The 18,333-nt window shown below is 43.5% G+C and overlaps 1 protein-coding gene across 1 annotated transcript in view; it reads right to left on the bottom strand.

Moving 5' to 3' along the window:
* LOC118564225 (NACHT, LRR and PYD domains-containing protein 12-like) overlaps positions 1 to 18,333 on the bottom strand; it is a 159,958-nt gene that overhangs the window by 70,054 nt on the left and 71,571 nt on the right. Inside the window, exons 10-12 of the mRNA XM_036141639.1 lie at positions 13,140 to 13,157; positions 7,584 to 7,604; positions 7,312 to 7,335 (exon numbers count right to left, since the gene is read on the bottom strand). Of these exons, the coding sequence (XP_035997532.1) occupies positions 7,312 to 7,335; positions 7,584 to 7,604; positions 13,140 to 13,157 (63 nt within the window). The remainder of the gene's footprint in view (positions 1 to 7,311; positions 7,336 to 7,583; positions 7,605 to 13,139; positions 13,158 to 18,333) is intronic.

Here is an 18,333-nt window from a genome sequence, read left to right as displayed (position 1 = left end):
GATATAATGTCATCAGAATGTGTGTTGTAACATGTGTGTCTTGGGGGCCCCTTCAGTCTCCACTATAGTGGATCAGTCATGTGCAGAAAGGAACCAGGAAGACAGCAGCAGAACATGAAAACAAACGGCGCCAAGAGGCGAGACGAGAGAGAAAAGGAGGGCAGAGCAGGACTTGCTGTTTGTCTGAGCCTGAAAAGCCAGAATGACTGTTCAGTCCAGAGCAATCAGCCTGCCTCGTTAATTGGTCCAACGGGTTGCAGTTGCTTTCCTGTGTCATTAAGGAGAGGGCGCAGCCATAGACGTAATATAAGAGTAGACGCGTCATTGGGCGGGTTCTGCCTATGCTGCGATGCATCAGAGCGTCCGCCATCTTAAATGTGGCAAATTTGCAGTTACTCAGTCACTTAAACAGTATCAGAGGGACTTTAATCTCTGAATATACTTTGTATTCGTAGTATTTTTTTTTGTAATATCACAAGTTTATTTTTGTATCCCTTTAGCTTCATTCTCCTGAATTTATTCTCCTAAAGAATAAAAATATTTAAAATAATCTAACCTGGCCCTATTACTCCAGGAGTGAAATAATTCCTCAAACTGTGATTATTCTGGAAATGTTCCCCCTTAATTCTCATAATATGATGTTTTTATCATAACATTATCACTTTTGTGTTTGTTTGTTTATTTTTACTTTATTGACCTAGGACTTTTTTTCCTCGTGTTATTAATTTTACCTCTTTAATACTCAGCCAAAAAGTCTGTTCCTAAAGGTTCACATGTGACACGGTTTTATGAAATAATGAAGACCACAATGTTTAGATTTAACAAATTGATCCTTATATTCATAACACATACACACACAAATATATATATATATATATATATATATATATATATATATATATATGTGTGTGTGTGTGTGTGTGTGTGTGTGTGTGTGTGTGTGTGTGTGTGTGTGTGTGTGTGTATTTATTGCAGCACAGGAATGAGGCATCTTCTCTGATCCACGTTCACAATAACAGAACTCAACTTTTTTCTGCCACATACAATATGGCGGTGACGTTGACGTGCGAACCTGCGCCCTATGACGCGTCTACGTATATATGTCTGTGGGTGCAGCAACGTGTGGCGCAGCATTCCCCAGGTTGAAGTGAGATGGAAAAGCTGAATGCTGACTCAGCATGGGCTGCTTGTTAGCTGGAATCACTGATATTCACCCAGCAAGACGTGAAGTGAAGGTTTACTCTAATGAGTATCACCAGGGTCATCATCAGGAACAGAGAGCAGAAGGGTTTTCACCTGAGCTACAGGTAAATCTAAAAGCTCTGGCTATGATAGAAACCAGTAGGAACCCTCTTTGGGAGCTTCCACATGGATTTTCATCATGATGTGAAAATTAACTGATCCATCTTTTAGAAATAAACTGGGGCCATAAGGTTTGTTCACTTTTGCTCCATGGTGCTTAGTTCAGTAAAAAAGCAAAGCATTTATTCCTAATGTAGCTAAAAACCATTAAAAGGTCCCTCAGATCAGCACATTGCTTCTCATTCCAGCAGCAGGTCCAATTCTGCTTGTAGACAGAAAAAATAGTTTCATAAACCAGGAAATTCTACCAGATCTACTGGTGCCAGTAGGACATAGAAGTGAGTGTGAAAGTCAGCCTCCCTTTTTCCTATTTTTCCTAAGATGCAGAATTAATAAGAAAAAAATCATTGCAATCAATCACAAATGTACCATTAATCAGTTTACAGGTTTTTCTTTCTGAATAATACATGTGAAATATATTTTGTAAGCTAAACATGGACACAGTTTTACTCAAAGTAATACATAAACACCATTTTATTTATTGTCATGATGCAGCCTGAAGGCTGCATTCTGAACACTTCCTCGTCCCTTCCTCAGTGCAGTCCTGATTGGGAACACCTGACAGGAATGCAATCAGCCACGGACTCGCTCCACCTGCTCTCACCACTATAAGACTCACCTTCAGTTTGTCCTCGTTGCCGATTCGTCTGAGTCTCCTGAACACCATGCCTGTCTCGTTCATGCTCGTCTCCTGGTTCTGCTCCGGTCTGTTCTCTCCTGCCAGTTTCCTGTACCCCTGCAACCTCCATCTGGTAAATGACTTTGGCTTCATCATCCACTACCTGCTGTCTCAATAAACCTTTGGAAACCAGCTCTGTGTGTGTGTGTGTGTGTGTGTGTGTGTGTGTGTGTGTGTGTGTGTGTGTGTGTGTGTGTGTGTGTGTGTGTGCTGTGTCCGGGTTCGGGTTCATCCAAGACAATATCATGACATTTATACAGTTCTTAATAAGTGAAATATTGATACTCATAACAGGACAAAGGATGAGAGTCCAGCAAAGCTCCAGGTTGAGGCTCTATGTTTTATTTTAAACCCCACAAGTAAAAGCATTTTCTCCACTGAATATAAAGATGCACTAATGGCTCGCACGCTCAGTGGAGAACAACAGACTGTGTTGTAAAATGATTTATTTTTGGCAGGACAAATGAAATGTTTTTGCTGCAAACCTTAAACATGCAGCAGTTAAAGCACAAGATTCAGTAAATTTAAATATTCCTACATATTATTATTCCTACAGATTGTTATTCCTAGATAACAGTAATAGAATAATCTATGTTTAAGTATAGGTATGCAAGCTTCTCTGAGGGCAACATTAACATTATTTGCATAAAATAAAAAACAGCTCATTCTATTCAATTCAATTCAATTCAATTTTATTTATATAGCGCCAAATCATGAAACATGTCATCTCAAGGCACTTTACAAAATCAAGTTCAATCATATTATACAGATTGGGTCAGATTATACAGATTGGTCAAAAATGTCCTATATAAGGAAACCAGTTGATTGCATCAAAGTCCCGACAAGCAGCTTTCACTCCTGGGGAACCGTAGAGCCACAGGAAGAGTCATCTGCATTGTACATGGCTTTGCTGCAATCCCTCATACTGAGCAAGCATGAAGCGACAGTGGGAAGAAAAACCACCCATTAACGGGAAAAAAAACCTCCGGCAGAACCGGGCTCAGTATGAACGGTCATCTGCCTCGACCGACTGGGGTTACAGAAGACAGAACAGAGACACAACAAGAGAAACAAAAAGCACAGAAGCTCACATTGATCTAGTAATCTGTTCTACATTAGATGGTAATAGCGGGTGAGCCGTCTTCTCTGGATGATGTCACAGTTAACAGAACGCCAGACCAGGTGTACCTACTATGAAGAGAAAAGAGAGAGAACAGAAAGTTAAAGCAGAAATGACAACACATAATGCATAATTGAAGAACAGTAGAACTCAATATAGTGAGAAAATTAGATCCTGATATACTCCAGTAACCTAAGCCTATAGCAGTAAAACTATAAAGGTAGCTGAGAGTAACATGAGTCACTAGTTATAATTTTTGTCAAAAAGAAAAGTTTTAAGCCTAGTCTTAAAAGTAGACAGGGTGTCTGCCTCACGGACCAAAACTGGGAGTTGGTTCCACAGGAGAGGAGCCTGATAGCTAAAGGATCTGCCTCCCATTCTACTTTTAGTGACTCTAGGAACCACCAGCAGACCTGCAGTCTGAGAGCGAAGTGCTCTGTTAGGAACATACGGGGTAATCAGAGCTCTGATATATGATGGAGCTTGATTATGAAGGGCTTTATACGTTAAAAGAAGAATTTTAAATTCTATTCTTGATTTAACAGGAAGCCAATGAAGGGAAGCTAAAATTGGAGAAATATGATCCCTCTTGTTGATTTTCATCAGAACTCTTGCTGCAGCATTTTGGATCAGCTGAAGGCTTTGAACTGCATTTTGTGGAATTCCTGATAGTAAAGAATTACAATAGTCCAGCCTTGAAGTAACAAATGCATGGACCAGTTTTTCAGCATCACTCCTGGACAGAATGTTTCTAATTTTGGCGATATTCCGGAGGTGAAAAAAGGAAACTCTGGAAACCTGTTTAATATGGGATTTAAATGACATGTCTTGGTCAAAAATAACACCAAGATTTTTTACTTTATTACCAGAGGCCAGTTTAATGTCACCCAGATTAAGTGATTGGTTAAGAAGTTTATTTTTTGAGGACTCTGGCCCAAAGATTAAAACTTCGGTCTTGTCAGAATTTAGATGCAGGAAATTTAAAGTCATCCAGCTTTTGATGTCATCAAGACATGACTGCAGTCGAAGTAATTGATTGGATTCATCAGGATTTATGGATAAATATAACTGAGTATCATCAGCATAACAGTGGAAATTAATCCCATGCTGTCTGATAATTTTGCCTATCGGAAGCATATATATAGTAAAGAGAATTGGTCCAAGGACTGAACCCTGTGGTACTCCACAGGTGACCCTAGAGTTTGAGGAAGATTTATTATTAACATGAACAAATTGGAATCTGTCTGACAGATAAGATTTAAACCAGCCTAATGCTTTCCCCTTAATCCCTACAGTATGTTCAAGTCTTTGTAGGAGAATATTGTGATCAACTGTATCAAACGCAGCACTGAGATCTAACAGGACAAGTATAGACACAAGTCCATTATCTGAGGCCATGAGAATATCATTAGTGACCTTCACCAGAGCTGTTTCAGTGCTATGATGAGCTCTGAAGCCTGACTGAAACTCCTCAAGTAGGCCATTACTTTGTAAATGTTCACAAAGTTCTGGTCTGTAATTTACTAACTCATCTTGATCAAGAGAAGGTTTCTTAAGTAAAGGTTTAATAACAGCTACTTTCAAAACCTGTGGTACATATCCATTTACTAAGGATAGATTAATCATGTCTAAAATAGTGCCACTGATCAAAGGGAATATGTCCTTAAACAACTTGGTTGGGATTGGGTCTAACATACAGGTAGAAGGTTTAGATGAAGCTAAAATTTTAGATAGCTCAGAAAGCTCTACTGCTTCTAAACAGTTCAAACACTGCGCAGATTCTAAAGATTCCTCCAATGCTGCCTCACTTACTGAGGACGAGGTAATCATGTTTGGGAGGATGCCAATTATTTTATTTTTAATGGCATCAATTTTATTTATGAAGAATCCCATAAAATCATTACTACTGAGTGCTAAGGGAATGGATGGATCAACAGAGCTGTGGCTCTGGGTAAGTTTGGCAACTGTACTAAAGAGAAATCTAGGATTATTTTTATTCTCTTCAATTAATGATGAAAAATATGCTGCTCTAACTCTGCGGAGGGTCTTGTTATACAACAATAGTCTGTCCCTCCAGATTAAGTAGGATTCCTCTTGGTGTGTAGAGCGCCATTTTCTCTCCAATTTCCTAACATTGCGCTTCAAGGAACGCAGCTCTGAATTAAACCAAGGAGCCAGCTTCCTGTGAATAATCACCTTCTTTTTCAAGGGAGCTACATTGTCTAATGCAGAACGCAATGAGGAAGTCACATTGTTAGCAAAGGTATCGATTTGTGAATGGGAAGAAACAGCAATGCTGCCATCTACAGGGCATTTCTGCAATACTGAGGATATTAAGAAGGGGACAGACTCTTTAAGTTTTGATACAGCATTATCCGATAAAAATCTACTATAATGGAACCCTCTTTTGGGGGTGGAGAATTCAGTTAGATTAAACTCAAATGTTATTAAAAAATGATCAGACAGGACAGGGTTGTGAGGAAATACTGTTAATTCTTCACAATCAATGCCATATGTCAGCACAAGGTCTAAAGTATGGAGCCGAGAGTGCGTCGGTTCATGCACATTTTGAGCAAAACCAATTGAATCTAGGATAGTTTTAAAGGCTACACTAAGGTTATCACATTCTGTGTCAACATGGATGTTAAAATCACCCACTATAATAACCTTATCAGTATTTAACACCAAATCAGATAAGAAATCTGACAACTCATCCAAAAACTGAGTGTAAGGGCCTGGTGGACGATACAAAACAACAAACAGAAGAGGTTTTATTGCTTTGCAGTTTGGATGAGGGAAACTGAGGGTTAAATGTTCAAAAGAACTGTAATTATTAGTTGGCCTGGGACTAATTAATAAATCAGACTGAAAGATAGTTGCCACTCCTCCTCCTCTTCCCACAGATCTGGGAATGTGGAAATTTGAATAACTGGAGGGGGTTGACTCATTTATACTAACGTAGTCCTCTTGTAGCCAGGTTTCTGTGAGACAAAACAAATCAATCTGATTATCAGAAATTAATTCATTAACTAACAAAGTCTTTGGAGGGAGAGACCTTATATTTAATAGACCACATTTTATTATTTTATTTTTAGGTTCAAGGTGAACCATATTGATTTTTATTAGGTTTTTATGATTTGTTCCTTTTAGATCAGTTTTTGATCTGTTAAGTTTTGGCCGTGGGAAAGACACCGTCTCAATAGGATAATGGGTGGGTAACAGTACAGAAGCTGCAGAGAGGTGTGTTAAACTACGGCTCTGCTTCCTGGTCTGGACCCTGGGTTGTCAGCATTTAGGAGAACTAATAAATCCGGCCAGATTCCTAGAAAGAAGAGCTGCACCATCCAAAGTAGGATGGATGCCGTCTCTCCGGATCAGACCAGGTTTTCCCCAGAAAGTTCTCCAGTTATCAATGTAGCCCACGTCGTTTTCTGGACACCACCTAGACAACCAGCGGTTGAATGATGACATGCGGCTAAACATGTCATCACTGGTCAGATCAGGCAGGGGACCAGAGAAAATTACGGAGTCCGACATAGTTTTAGCAAACTCACAAACCGAAGCAACACCAACTTTGGTGACCTCTGATCGGCGTGACCGGGTGTCATTACCGCCAGCGTGAATAACAATTTTGCGGTATTTACGCTTATCCTTAGCCAGTAGTTTTAGGTAGGATTCTATGTCGCCTGTTCTGGCCCCTGGTAGGCATTTAACTATGGTCCCTGGTTTCTTTAGTGCCACATTTCTTATTATGGAGCTGCCAATAATTAAGGTCGGCTCCTCGGCGAGATTGTCGCTCAGGGGGGAAAATTTATTAGAAACGCAGATGGGTTGGTGGTGATCTGGGGTCTGTAATCTAGAGCTATGCTTCCTACGAACCGTCACCCAGCCAGCCTGGTTACCAGGCTGGCTGGGTGCTACTGCTTTAGGTTCGCTACGTGAAGTTACTCTATGCGGCTCCGCGCTAGCAAAAGAGCGGCTATCAGCTGGTTTTTCAACAGCACGGAGCCGGGTCTCCAATTCTGACACCCTCGCCTCCAAAGCTACAAAAACACTACATTTATTACATGTACCATCATCACTAAAGGAGGCAGAGGAATAACTGAACATCTGACACAGAGAGCAGCAGATAGGAGACTTAGTCAGACACGGAGAAGCCATTATGAGGCTAAGGCTTGGCTAGCGCTAGGCTAACGCTAGGCTAAAGCTAGGCTAACGCCCTATTATCACGCCAAAGAACAAACCGTGTGAAACACGAGGAGTTCCCAAACGTGATGAGCAGCCACAGACAATGTTTTAAAAGTGCTTATGTTTGGAAACAGATGTTACAGCAAAGAGGTTTAAAGATAAAAAGCGAGAGAGCCTGGAGCAAAGCTCCGTCGTTCACACAGCAACAACAGGAAGTGACAGAATACGCCTTACCGCAAACAGGAAGTCCGCGAGCTCATTCTAAAAGGAGTTTAAAACAACATGAAACTAAGGAAGTGAAATCTCACTATCTAAAATAGATTTTGTGCAATCCTATCCTAAATGTTTAAAGGAAGCAAATTAGATCATCTTTAAAGTAACTCATCACACTGTTCGTGACTTTGTGTTATAATCTGCTGAAGTTTAAGGGAAGCAGCAAATGAAAATGATTCCTAAATCTGAACCTTCAGGAGCCGTTTTATCGCAGCACTTCCTAAATCCATGAACCCAGTTCTGTCATTTCCTGTTTTGAACTGATCAACACTTTGCTGCAGAAAATTTCACTTCATTGTTTGTTTCTGGACAGTCAGAACACAGATGATCATCACAGAAAAACATGCAAAATGTTGATTTAATAGAGTAAAAAATTAAATGTATCCGTCTGCAACAAAAGGATAAATTGAACAGATGAAGAACAATTACATTTTCACATGATCTAATTAGATTAGAGAACATGTGTTAAGACATAAGAAATAAATGTTGCACTATAACAGCCGTCCTCATTTTCTAACTATACTAATTTATACTGAAGCAAGCAGATTGTTTTCTATTTAAAACTAACGTTTGCCACAAAACCTGCTGAGTCCATCGGCCGTACAGCTGAAACTGGGCCCAAACCGGGTCATTTCCACCACAAAATCAGAGACACGTCTGATGATTTTTCACGTCTCGCTTGTCAATCTGCTTATTGTGTTGATACTGAATTAGAATATGTTGATATCTGTAATGTAATGCGTGCATTTCTGAGGAGTTTCTCTGTGATTCTCTCTTCAGGGTCAGAGGTCAACGCTCTTCCTGCTGTGTCAGCGATCACCAGTGCAAAGGCTGGAGAGGATCCCCAATCACATGTGATAGGCTGGCTTGGCTCCATCCCAGCACAAGCTGAGGGGACAACAGAGGAGAGTAAGCCTGCAGCCAGCAGAGGTCCTCCATGTAGGGGAGCAGAGGAGCATGCTGGGAACCAAGGGGCCGCTACAGCCTGCTTCCACCAGGGCCGTGGAAGTGACCACCAGGGTGGAGTGGGACTCATTTTTACCCCTGGAGTGTCACACCTCAGACCAGCCCACTTTAGATAACCACCTTTCATTAATAATATTAAAATCACAGAACTCTAACCTGACATGTCAAGTCTACCATAGCTTAGTGTTCTTTGGAGCCAAAAATCTTTTTCTGAAATATTTCTAATTCAGGTCAAGAGTTGCTGGACTACGCAGATTTATTTCAACACAAGTGCTCATCTCCTACGGTTTTCTTTCTAACATCAGAATTTCCTTTTCTACAATATCAAATATGAAGCAAGTTAATGTTCACAGAAATCTAATCCTTATGATTGAAACAAGTTTTACAGTTTTCTTTAAGTCTGTTATTCCCAGTATAACATAACTCTCTAATGAAGCCGTTATCTTTTATCTCTCTGCATAAGAGTAGTTTCTAAGAAACATGGCCGACCCTGAAACATTAATAAACTCCTGAGCGATGCGACTGGAATCCCGGTCCAGCCGGTCAGCTGCAGGCCTGGTAAACAGCCGTCCAGAGAAGCAGAGGTGAAATCACATTTATGGCCTGCAGAGTAAAACACCAGCAACTGCCCTCCTCATAATAAAGATCTTCTCATTTTCTCTGACATCTATTGCATGTATTAGTTCCCTCCACATATATTAATCATGATCATTTACTCTGATATAAATCTGCTTAGAGCTTTTAGGCCGGGCCTTTTCTCGTTGTTTTCTAGTATTATCACCTTTTCAGACTTTGACAATCTTTTTATAAGCTTCTGATTTCGGTATCTGCTCTTTTTCATTTTAGATAAAGTTGTTCCTCTTTGGTCACCTTTTTAAACCCCGTGTTTTGGAGTTTTTCTTTTTCTAAGTGTCCTTCCGTCCTTTAATACATGTCTGGTTTCTCACTGGGTAATAGCCAACGATAAAGGCCCATAAGGAGGTTTTCAGGTGAATTAACTCCCTGGGGTCCCTCCGTAGGAACCAGTAGGGGACAAAAGAGGTGCCTTCCAAAGAAACAAGTGATTAAGTGAATAAGTGGTCAAATCCAATAAAAGAGCAATAGCAATTCAGTCAAATATGAAAAGATATATAACTTTTAAAGTTAAGCTGTAGAGCAGAAGAAAAATAACTTCTCAGATAGGGAAATACAGTGCATTCCCTAACAAATATTCAGTCATGTTAAAGTAAAATGGGAAATATTCAAGTTAAAAAAGAAAAAGAAAGCCAGCAGCCAATTTGCAGAACGACAAAAAGAAAAAAAAAAACAGCACAATATGCAGGATTGTGGGAAGAAGCTCACGGTGAAATTAAAAAGTGTGCAAACAGTCATTTGAAGAGAGAAGTCCCAGAAGCCACCGTTTCAGGTACGTCCTTTCTGCCCATCTCACAGGTGACGTGTCCCGGACATCTGCTTTACCAGGCAGGCTAGGGCTGATGACACAGTCCATGGTTGGCTGCAGTGAAAAGCCACCGGAGGAGTTTGAGAGCCATCAGAGCAAAGAATCCTGAAGGTTAGCATCACAAAGTCCCATGGAATAAAATCTGCATCTGGAAGCTTGAAATGAGCAGAACTTCAGAGAAACTGCTGCTGGAACCAGCTACTCCTCTCTGATGGATCTTTGCTGAATTTATGTGGTCACATGACCGGTGTCCTCTCTGGGACCTCCAGTCTGCAGTTGGTCCTCCATAGAACCTGGAGCTTTGATCAACCCATCAGGAATATTGGATCCTTCAGCGGTTCTGCACAGTGACCGACCCGTTTAACAAATAAAATCCAACTTCTAAACGCTCCAAAAGTTTTTAACTTGATGTTCTGATCCCAGAACAGAAACCAAAGCGGTTCTGTTCTGCTGCAGCTCTAACAGTTTCCCTCCACTTCCAGTCTTTGTGCTAAGCTACACTAACAGCTCCCTTAAGCTGAAAATGTGGGACTGTCCCTTTAAGAGGAGCAGCAGGCCGTCGTGCACGCTGCGGCTCTGTGTGCACGTTCACGCGTTACCTGTGTAAAAATAAAAGTCCAGAATAGGAAGAAGTTGTGATGTGGAAATGTTCCATGTGGTTCTGTTGGTGTTTGTTCAGCTTCTGGTTTGGTGCTGCAGGAGTTTAGCTAGAAAATGAAAAACTGGTCTTCAGTCTGTCCAGTCAGCAGTTAGGAAGTAAAGAAGCTGATTTTAGTCCCAGACTGTCAGCGTCGGCTCTTCTTTCATTCTCAGTGCTTTCAAGGTTTGGAAAGATGGAGCAGAAATATCATTTCATCACTGCTTTGAGTTTCTGCTGCTGATTTATTCAACTAAAGAACAAAAATCTGTAATTTAAAACCATGTCAGAAAGATGATGGAAATATTTTGCTGTAAATTAGGACTTTTTAAAAGTCAAAAGTGTTGATAGAAAAAAAAACATTTGTTTTATTGAAATATTGAAAATTGATCAGAGGAACAGAAGAGAATGAGCAGCAAATAAAATACAGAAGAAGAAAATCTATTTATTGCTCATTAAAACACATGAACTGCAGCAAATGTACAAAAGGAAGATTTAACATTTGAATCTAAAGTGTTTAGAAAAATAGGAGCCGACAGAAACAGATAATGTCCAGAGATTGAGAAAAACTGCCCAACATTTCAATAAAATCTGACTCATGAATGAAATTAAAAAACCAAGAGAGAAAGTCAACATGCTGATATTCAGAGTGAAGCTTTGACTGGAAACAGGCAGAAAAACAACATGTGGATCCTGGAATAATCCCAGCTTCCATCTTTAAAGGACTGGAAGAGGAAGAAGTTTCCAAGGAATCATTTAGAAGAGTTTCACAAAGAAACAGATTGAATCCATGAATCTGAAAACATGTTTCTGAGTGAAAGAGACAGACATGAACAGACTGAACTATCTGTTCAACAGGGAGAGGCTTTCTCTGACAGGAGGAGACTCTTTAGACTCAATCAGCACAGAAACACTGAGGAACCAGAACCGGACCAGAACAACCCAAAGCCAGGATACAGAGGTTCAGTGAATGTGGTGTTGAAGGTGTGGAGGTGGATCAGTGAGTCAGAGGAGACTCTGTAGAAGGACAGAATACCAGCAGGACAGTCCACATACACTGCTACTCTGTTGGAGACGGAGGAGGAGGAGATTTGTGTTCGTCTGTCATTGTGACAAACAGAGTAACCATGACGATCAGAGCAGCTCAGACTCCAGGACTGATCATTCCATCCAAAGCAACAGTTTTCACTGTTTCCTTTCCTCCTGATTCTTCTGTAACTCACTGATATATAAACTTTTCCTCTCCACTCGACCTCCCAGTAACAGCGACCAGTCAGAGCAGTTCTACACAGCAGCTGAGGAGCATCAAATCTGTCTGGATGATCAGGATATGACTGAAGCTCCTTCACACGTGTCACCTTCCTGTTGTCTTCAGACAGTTTGAGTTCTCTGCTCACTGTGTTTGTGTCGATTGTGAGTTGACAGGAATCTGATGGAGAGAACAAAGACAATCCAGCTGCAGTTATTGATCATTTATTGACACTTGATGACTCCTGAATGTGAGCTGCTTTGTTGTCATGAATCAAATGAAACACACACTTACACTTCCTCAGACCTGGTGTCAACCATTGGACTCCAGCAGGCTCCAATCTGAAAGGAGGAGGGGGGTCAGACCATCAGTCTCTTTCAGCAGTGATCTGGGAATGTTATTCTGAAGTCACCATGGCCTCACGCCACTTGGATACAGGAGGTTTGCAGACATGATGGCTGTGTATGAGATCCACTGTTTGCTGATTGCAAGGTCAATGCTTGCGAGTTACTGTGTAGAATACTGATTATCTAAGATAGACTGCCTCTGTTTTGTCTAACTGCGGGGCTGCTGTGGAGTATTAGGGAAAGCCAAAAGCGAGGAGGGGAAGAGATAGGGCAGACGCAGACTGCAGCGGGACCTTGGGGTGCGATTACTTTCCATCTATGTGATGTCTGCTCTGTTATTCAATAAAAGTTCTGGAACTTCATCACCGCCGTCGCCTTATTCAGTAACTCTGGGACGTCGGTTATTATTGTTTAGAATTCCATCCACAAGCAGCAAACATGGACATTCCATGTTTCTCAGACACACATTGTCCTATCAGTCCAATTTTTGGACACATCCACGTCAGTGTTTAGATTGATTGTATTTTAATGCTGATTATTAAATCAGTTGGAGCTTCCAGAAATGTTGACTTAGTTTCCTGATGTCCTTTTAGGCTTCAGGCTGTTTCTTCAGGTTGTTACTGAGGGATTTCCTTTCTCCTCTCTGTTGGAGCTTTTCCTCTGTTTGGAGAAATGAGTTGTGCTACAGCGCCACCAACTGTCCTCACTACATCCACTGCAGGTAGCAATGTTATCATCATCTTCATCATCATCATCATCATCATCATCATCATCATCATCATCACACCCCAGGTGTCTGTCTGCTCTCCTCTTTTATTCTCTGGATTTTTACAACACACCAACTCTGAATCCCTGTTCCATCCACACTCTCCCACACAGATGGAGGAATGAAACACTAAAGAGCCCTGTGGAAATCTGCTGTGGCCACACTGGAAGATCCAGAAATACAAACATTAAAAAGGAGAAGCTGCATCACATTCAACAAAGAGTTCACCAAGAATCAAAGATCTGATCTCTGAGCTCAGACTCACAAACCAGGGAGAGGCTTCCATCATCACAGACCTCTGACAAACACCTCCAACCGTTCAGCTATTCCTCTACCAATCAGCACCACCAGGTGGCGCTGCTCACATTTACAATGAGACCAAGAAGAAGATGCAGCTTCCTGAATCCAGCAGCTGCAGTAATGGATTGTTAAAGTGTCCAAGCAGCCTCTGGAACAAGGCCCCCAGCAGATAAAACAGTCCAGAGAGTCTGTGTTTGCATCTTTCCTCACAGATTTCCAACCTGCTTTGAGAGTGAAATGAAGTCCCGTTCTACTGATGATGACACGCTCTGATATCACAGATCAGGAGCTACTGGACTTCTACATTTACAGCATGGAGGACATAGAAGATCTAAGCTCTGATGAGGAGCTTGCCTGCCTTCAAACTGATTCAGTCTCAGAGAAATATTTCCAGATGAAGTCAGACTAAAATGTTGGATTGTCACGCTGCTGCAAGCAGACAGGCCAAGAAGAAAGCTTCAAGTTCTTCTCCAGTTCAGCTCTACGTTCCTGTCAGAGACTTCAGCTCCTCATGAGGAGAACAACTAAAGCCTGGAACAGACTGTCACTAACATCCTGACATCTCCTCCCTGAACAAAGGTCTGCAGCATCAAGGTGACTCTTAGCTTCATCTATGGAAAGATCTTCTCTAAAGGGGGCGGAGCCTGGATTGGAGGTCCAAGTAGGAGCTTCCAGGAACAAACCTTGGGAACCTCTGGAGTAAGATAAGATAGGCTTTATTGATCTCATGATGGAGAAATTCACTTGCCACATCGGCTCATACAAGAAGGTGCAGAGTAGGAAAGGTGCATTCAGCTATATACAGTGAATCTTCATATATACAATTGATCAAAAAGAATACAAAAATACAAAAAGAAATAGGAATGGGCATATGATGTCTTATTTACATTCATAGTGATCTGTATATATATATAAACATATATACATACTTATATATATACATATACCTATACGTCTACATACATACATACCTACACGTATATATGTGCATATATATACGTGCATACATTTGTACATACATACATACATACATACATGTGTACTGACATATGTTCAGGTGGTGGTAGCAGCAGAAGTCACTACTTCAGGATTATTGCACGGGTTGTAGCCCAGTGTATTAAATAGATTATTGCACATTAGTCATTGCACATTAGTTATTACAGTTGTGGTTACAGTTACAGTTATAGTGCAGCATTGTATAATCTGGGAGCAGCAGGAATGAATGACCTGCGGTAGCGCTCCTTTTTACAGACAGGATGTCTAAGTCTGTCACTAAAGGAGCTGCTCAGCTCCTCTACAGTCTGGTGCAGGGGGTGGAAGGTGTTGTCCATGATGGATGTGAGCTTGGACAGCACCCTCCTCTCAGCCACTTCCTCCACAGAGTCCAGAGGGCAGCCCAGGACAGAAGTGGCCTTCCTCACCAGCTTATTCAGCCTCTTTCTGTCCCGCTCTGTGCTGCCAGGAGCCCAGCAGACGACAGCGTAGAGGAGGGCTGAGGCCACCACAGAGTCATAGAAAGTTTTTAGCAGAGGCCTGCTCACACCGAAGGACCTCAACCTCCTCAGGAGGTGGAGGCGGCTCTGGCCCTTCTTATACAGAGCGTCGGTGTTATGAGTCCAGTCAAGTTTATTGTTGACGTGAACACCCAGGTGTTTGAAACGCTCCACAGTTTCAATGTTCTGCCCCTGGATGTTCACAGGTCAGTGAGGTGGGGGTCTTCTCCTGAAGTCGATCACCATATCCTTGGTCTTACTGGTGTTTAAGCACAGATGGTTTTTCTCACACTAGTCCACAAAGTCCCTGATGACCGACCGGTACTCCAGCTCGTTCCCCTCAGACACACAGCCCACAATGGCCGAGTAATCAGAGAACTTCTGAAGGTGGCAGCTGTCCTTGTTGTGAGTAAAGTCCAAGGTGTAAAGGGTGAAGAGAAACGGAGACAGAACGGTGCCCTGGGGGGCCCCGGTGCTGCAGAGTGCCACCTCTGACTGACAGCTGTGCAGCCGCACGTGCTGAGGGCGGTTAGTGGGGTAGTCAGTTGTCCAGTCAGCAAGATGTTTGTCCACCCCAGCATCCTCCAGCTTCCCCCTCAGCAGCACCGGTCTGATGCTGTTGAAAGCGCTGGAGAAGTGAAAGAACATGACTGTCACAGCGCTCCCGGTGGTCTCCAGGTGGGTGAGCGCCCGCTGCAGCAGGTAGATGATGGCATCCTCTACTCCGATGTTGGGCCGGTAGGCAAACTGCAGCGGGTCCAGGGTGGGGCTCACCATGGTGCACAGGTGTGAAAGGATTCAATTCAATTTTATTTATATAGCGCCAAATCATGAAACATGTCATCTCATGGCACTTTACAAAGTCAAGTTCAATCATATTATACAGATTGGGTCAATTAGGATGAGGCGCTCTATGGTCTTCATCAGGTGGGAGGTCAGGGTGACTGGTCTGAAGTGGGCCAGTTCCACGGAGAACCGGCCCACCTCACTGATACCCAAAACCGGTGTTTTGGGAACCGGTACCACACAGGAGGTCTTCCACAGGGTGGGCACCACCTCCCGACTGAGGCTCAGGTTGTAGATGTAGCTGAGGACCTCACAAATTTCATCAGCACAGGTCCTCAGCAGCCTTGGGGGGATGCCGTTTGGTCCAGAGGCTTTCCTCTGTTTCAGCCTCGTCAGCTGACCTCTCACCTGAATGGCGTACTGCGCACGCAACGTCACCATCTCATGAGCAACACCCCTTGCCGCTAAGGTAGGGCAAACAGTGTGAGAGCGCACGTAGCAACCAGCCATTACACGTGCAACAGATACAACGATATGACCAACTTTTCAGCTATTAAACTATCGCAAGAGGATGTCCCAGGCGCCCGTTTTACTGGTAGAACTGTGGAACAACATACCAACATTCAGCTCAAACAATGGCTTGAGGGTCGAGAGCTTAAAGAGACTGGAAAATGGGCTGAGTTGATAGAACGGTAAGTCAATGTTTTTCTCTTGCTCGGCGTTCATAGCGTCATTGGCTGTTCTTTTCTGTTTGCAATCACTGTCCAGGAATCGGTATAAATTGTGTGGCCCACCGAACAATTAGGTCCGGTCCGGTGGCCAAATGCCCTCATGGGGTCGCAGGGGTTGCTGGTGCCTATCTCCAGTGTTCACTGGGCGAGAGGCGGGGTACACCCTGGACAGGTCGCCAGTCTGTCGCAGGGCAACACAGAGAGACAAACAGGACAAACAACCATTCACAGCTAAGGACAATTTGGAGAAGCCAATTAACCTAACAGTCATGTTTTTGGACTGTGGGAGGAAGCCGGAGTACCCGGAGAGAACCCACACATGCACAGGGAGAACATGCAAACTCCATGCAGAAAGACCCAGGGTTGGATTTGAACCCAGGACCTTCTTGCTGCAAGGCAACAGCGCTAACGGCTGTATCTCCTGTATCTCCTCGCTGCATCGACCGGACTGCACCAGATTTTTTGTGAGTCATGGGGGAGCGCTTCTGAACGCATTCATGTGAATCGCCCGGTGGACGGGCGGGGAAAATGCGTGACAGCATCTGCGGTGGCCGGCACCGCAGCGGTGCGCGAACCCCGCCGGCCGGCCGGCACCACAGCGGTGGCCAATAGGCCGGAGCACCGCTTGGCTGCGAGGGCCGATCGATGCCGCTTGCGGCTTTAACATCCTTCATATGTGGCCTATCAGCGTACCTCGAGTTGCTGTTGCACGTTCCATAACAACAATGTTTAAAAACTATGGTTAGGAGACGTCTTAGACTTAGAAAAAGCAGTCGTTTTACCGAGTAAAACCAAGGGTAACTACAGCAAAAGAGTGGAGGAAAACACATATTTGCCCTACCTGTACCACGTGATATGACGTCACGTTCTAAAAATAGCTCGCTCGCGGAACGCCATTGGTGTGATTGTGAGGGGGGAGGAAGGTAGGACCGAAGGTGTGGATGGGTCGGTCGTTGATAGGAGTGGTGGTGGGGGGGGATGGTAGATCTCTGGAGGGCTGGTGGTTGGAGACGTGTGGAGAGTTGACGGCAGGGAGGGGGCCAGTGTGGGTTGATTCAAACCGGGTGAAGAATGTGTTCAACTCATCTGCAAACTTGGTGTCTCCATCTGCAGCCCTGCTGGTCCTCTGCCCAAAGCCGGAGATGTTCTCCAGACCTCTCCACACATCCCTGACGTTGTTCTGCGCCAGCTGCTCCTCTATCTTATTCCCATAATCCTTCTTTGCCGCTCTGATTCTCCACTGGAGCTCTCGCTGGACTCTACGCTGCTCCTCCCTGTCCCCTGAGTAGAAAGCCTTTTTCTTCTGGTTCAGTAGGACTTTCAGCTCAGGGGTCACCCAGGGGGGGGGGGGGGGGGGGGGGGTTGTTTGGAAAGCACCGTAGCCGTCGTGTAGGCACAAAGCTCTCCACACAGAAGTATGTAGCCAGTGATACATTCAGTCAGGCTGTTGATGTCATCACCATGAGAGCTTTGGAACATGCTCCAGTCTGTGGTTCTGAAACAATCCCTTAGTCTCTCATTGGCCTCGTCTGACCAAACTTTCACTGACTTCTTTTGTGTCTTTTGTCTCCTCACCAGTGTAATGTAATGGGGGAGCAGGGAGACGAGGTTGTGGTCTGAGCATCCCAGAGGGGGGCGGAGGTGAAGGCATCTTTAACATTGGCATAAAAAAGGTCCAGCAGTTTATTGTCCCTTGTTGTACACATGACGTACTGGGTGAGCGTGGGTAGGGTGGAACGGAGGGAGCCATGATTGAAATTCCCTGTGATCAGCAGTAGAGCGCAGGGGTGCTGTGTTTGCAGATTGTTTACTGCGCCGTGGATCCGCTCACATGCGGAGGCGGTGTCCGCAGAGGAAGGGATGTAAACACAGAGCATGATCACGTGGCCGAACTCTCTCGGCAAGTAATAAGGTCTCAAACTCACTGCGAGAATTTCGAAATCCGAGCAGCATATCTGCTGCTTCACGTGAACATGCACCACGTTACACAATCTC

This window comes from Fundulus heteroclitus, chromosome 9 (genome assembly GCF_011125445.2).
Source record: "Fundulus heteroclitus isolate FHET01 chromosome 9, MU-UCD_Fhet_4.1, whole genome shotgun sequence".
NCBI classification, from domain to species: domain Eukaryota; kingdom Metazoa; phylum Chordata; class Actinopteri; order Cyprinodontiformes; family Fundulidae; genus Fundulus; species Fundulus heteroclitus.
Note: the sequence above shows the minus strand (reverse complement) of the source record. Positions and strands in the feature narration are given on the sequence as shown.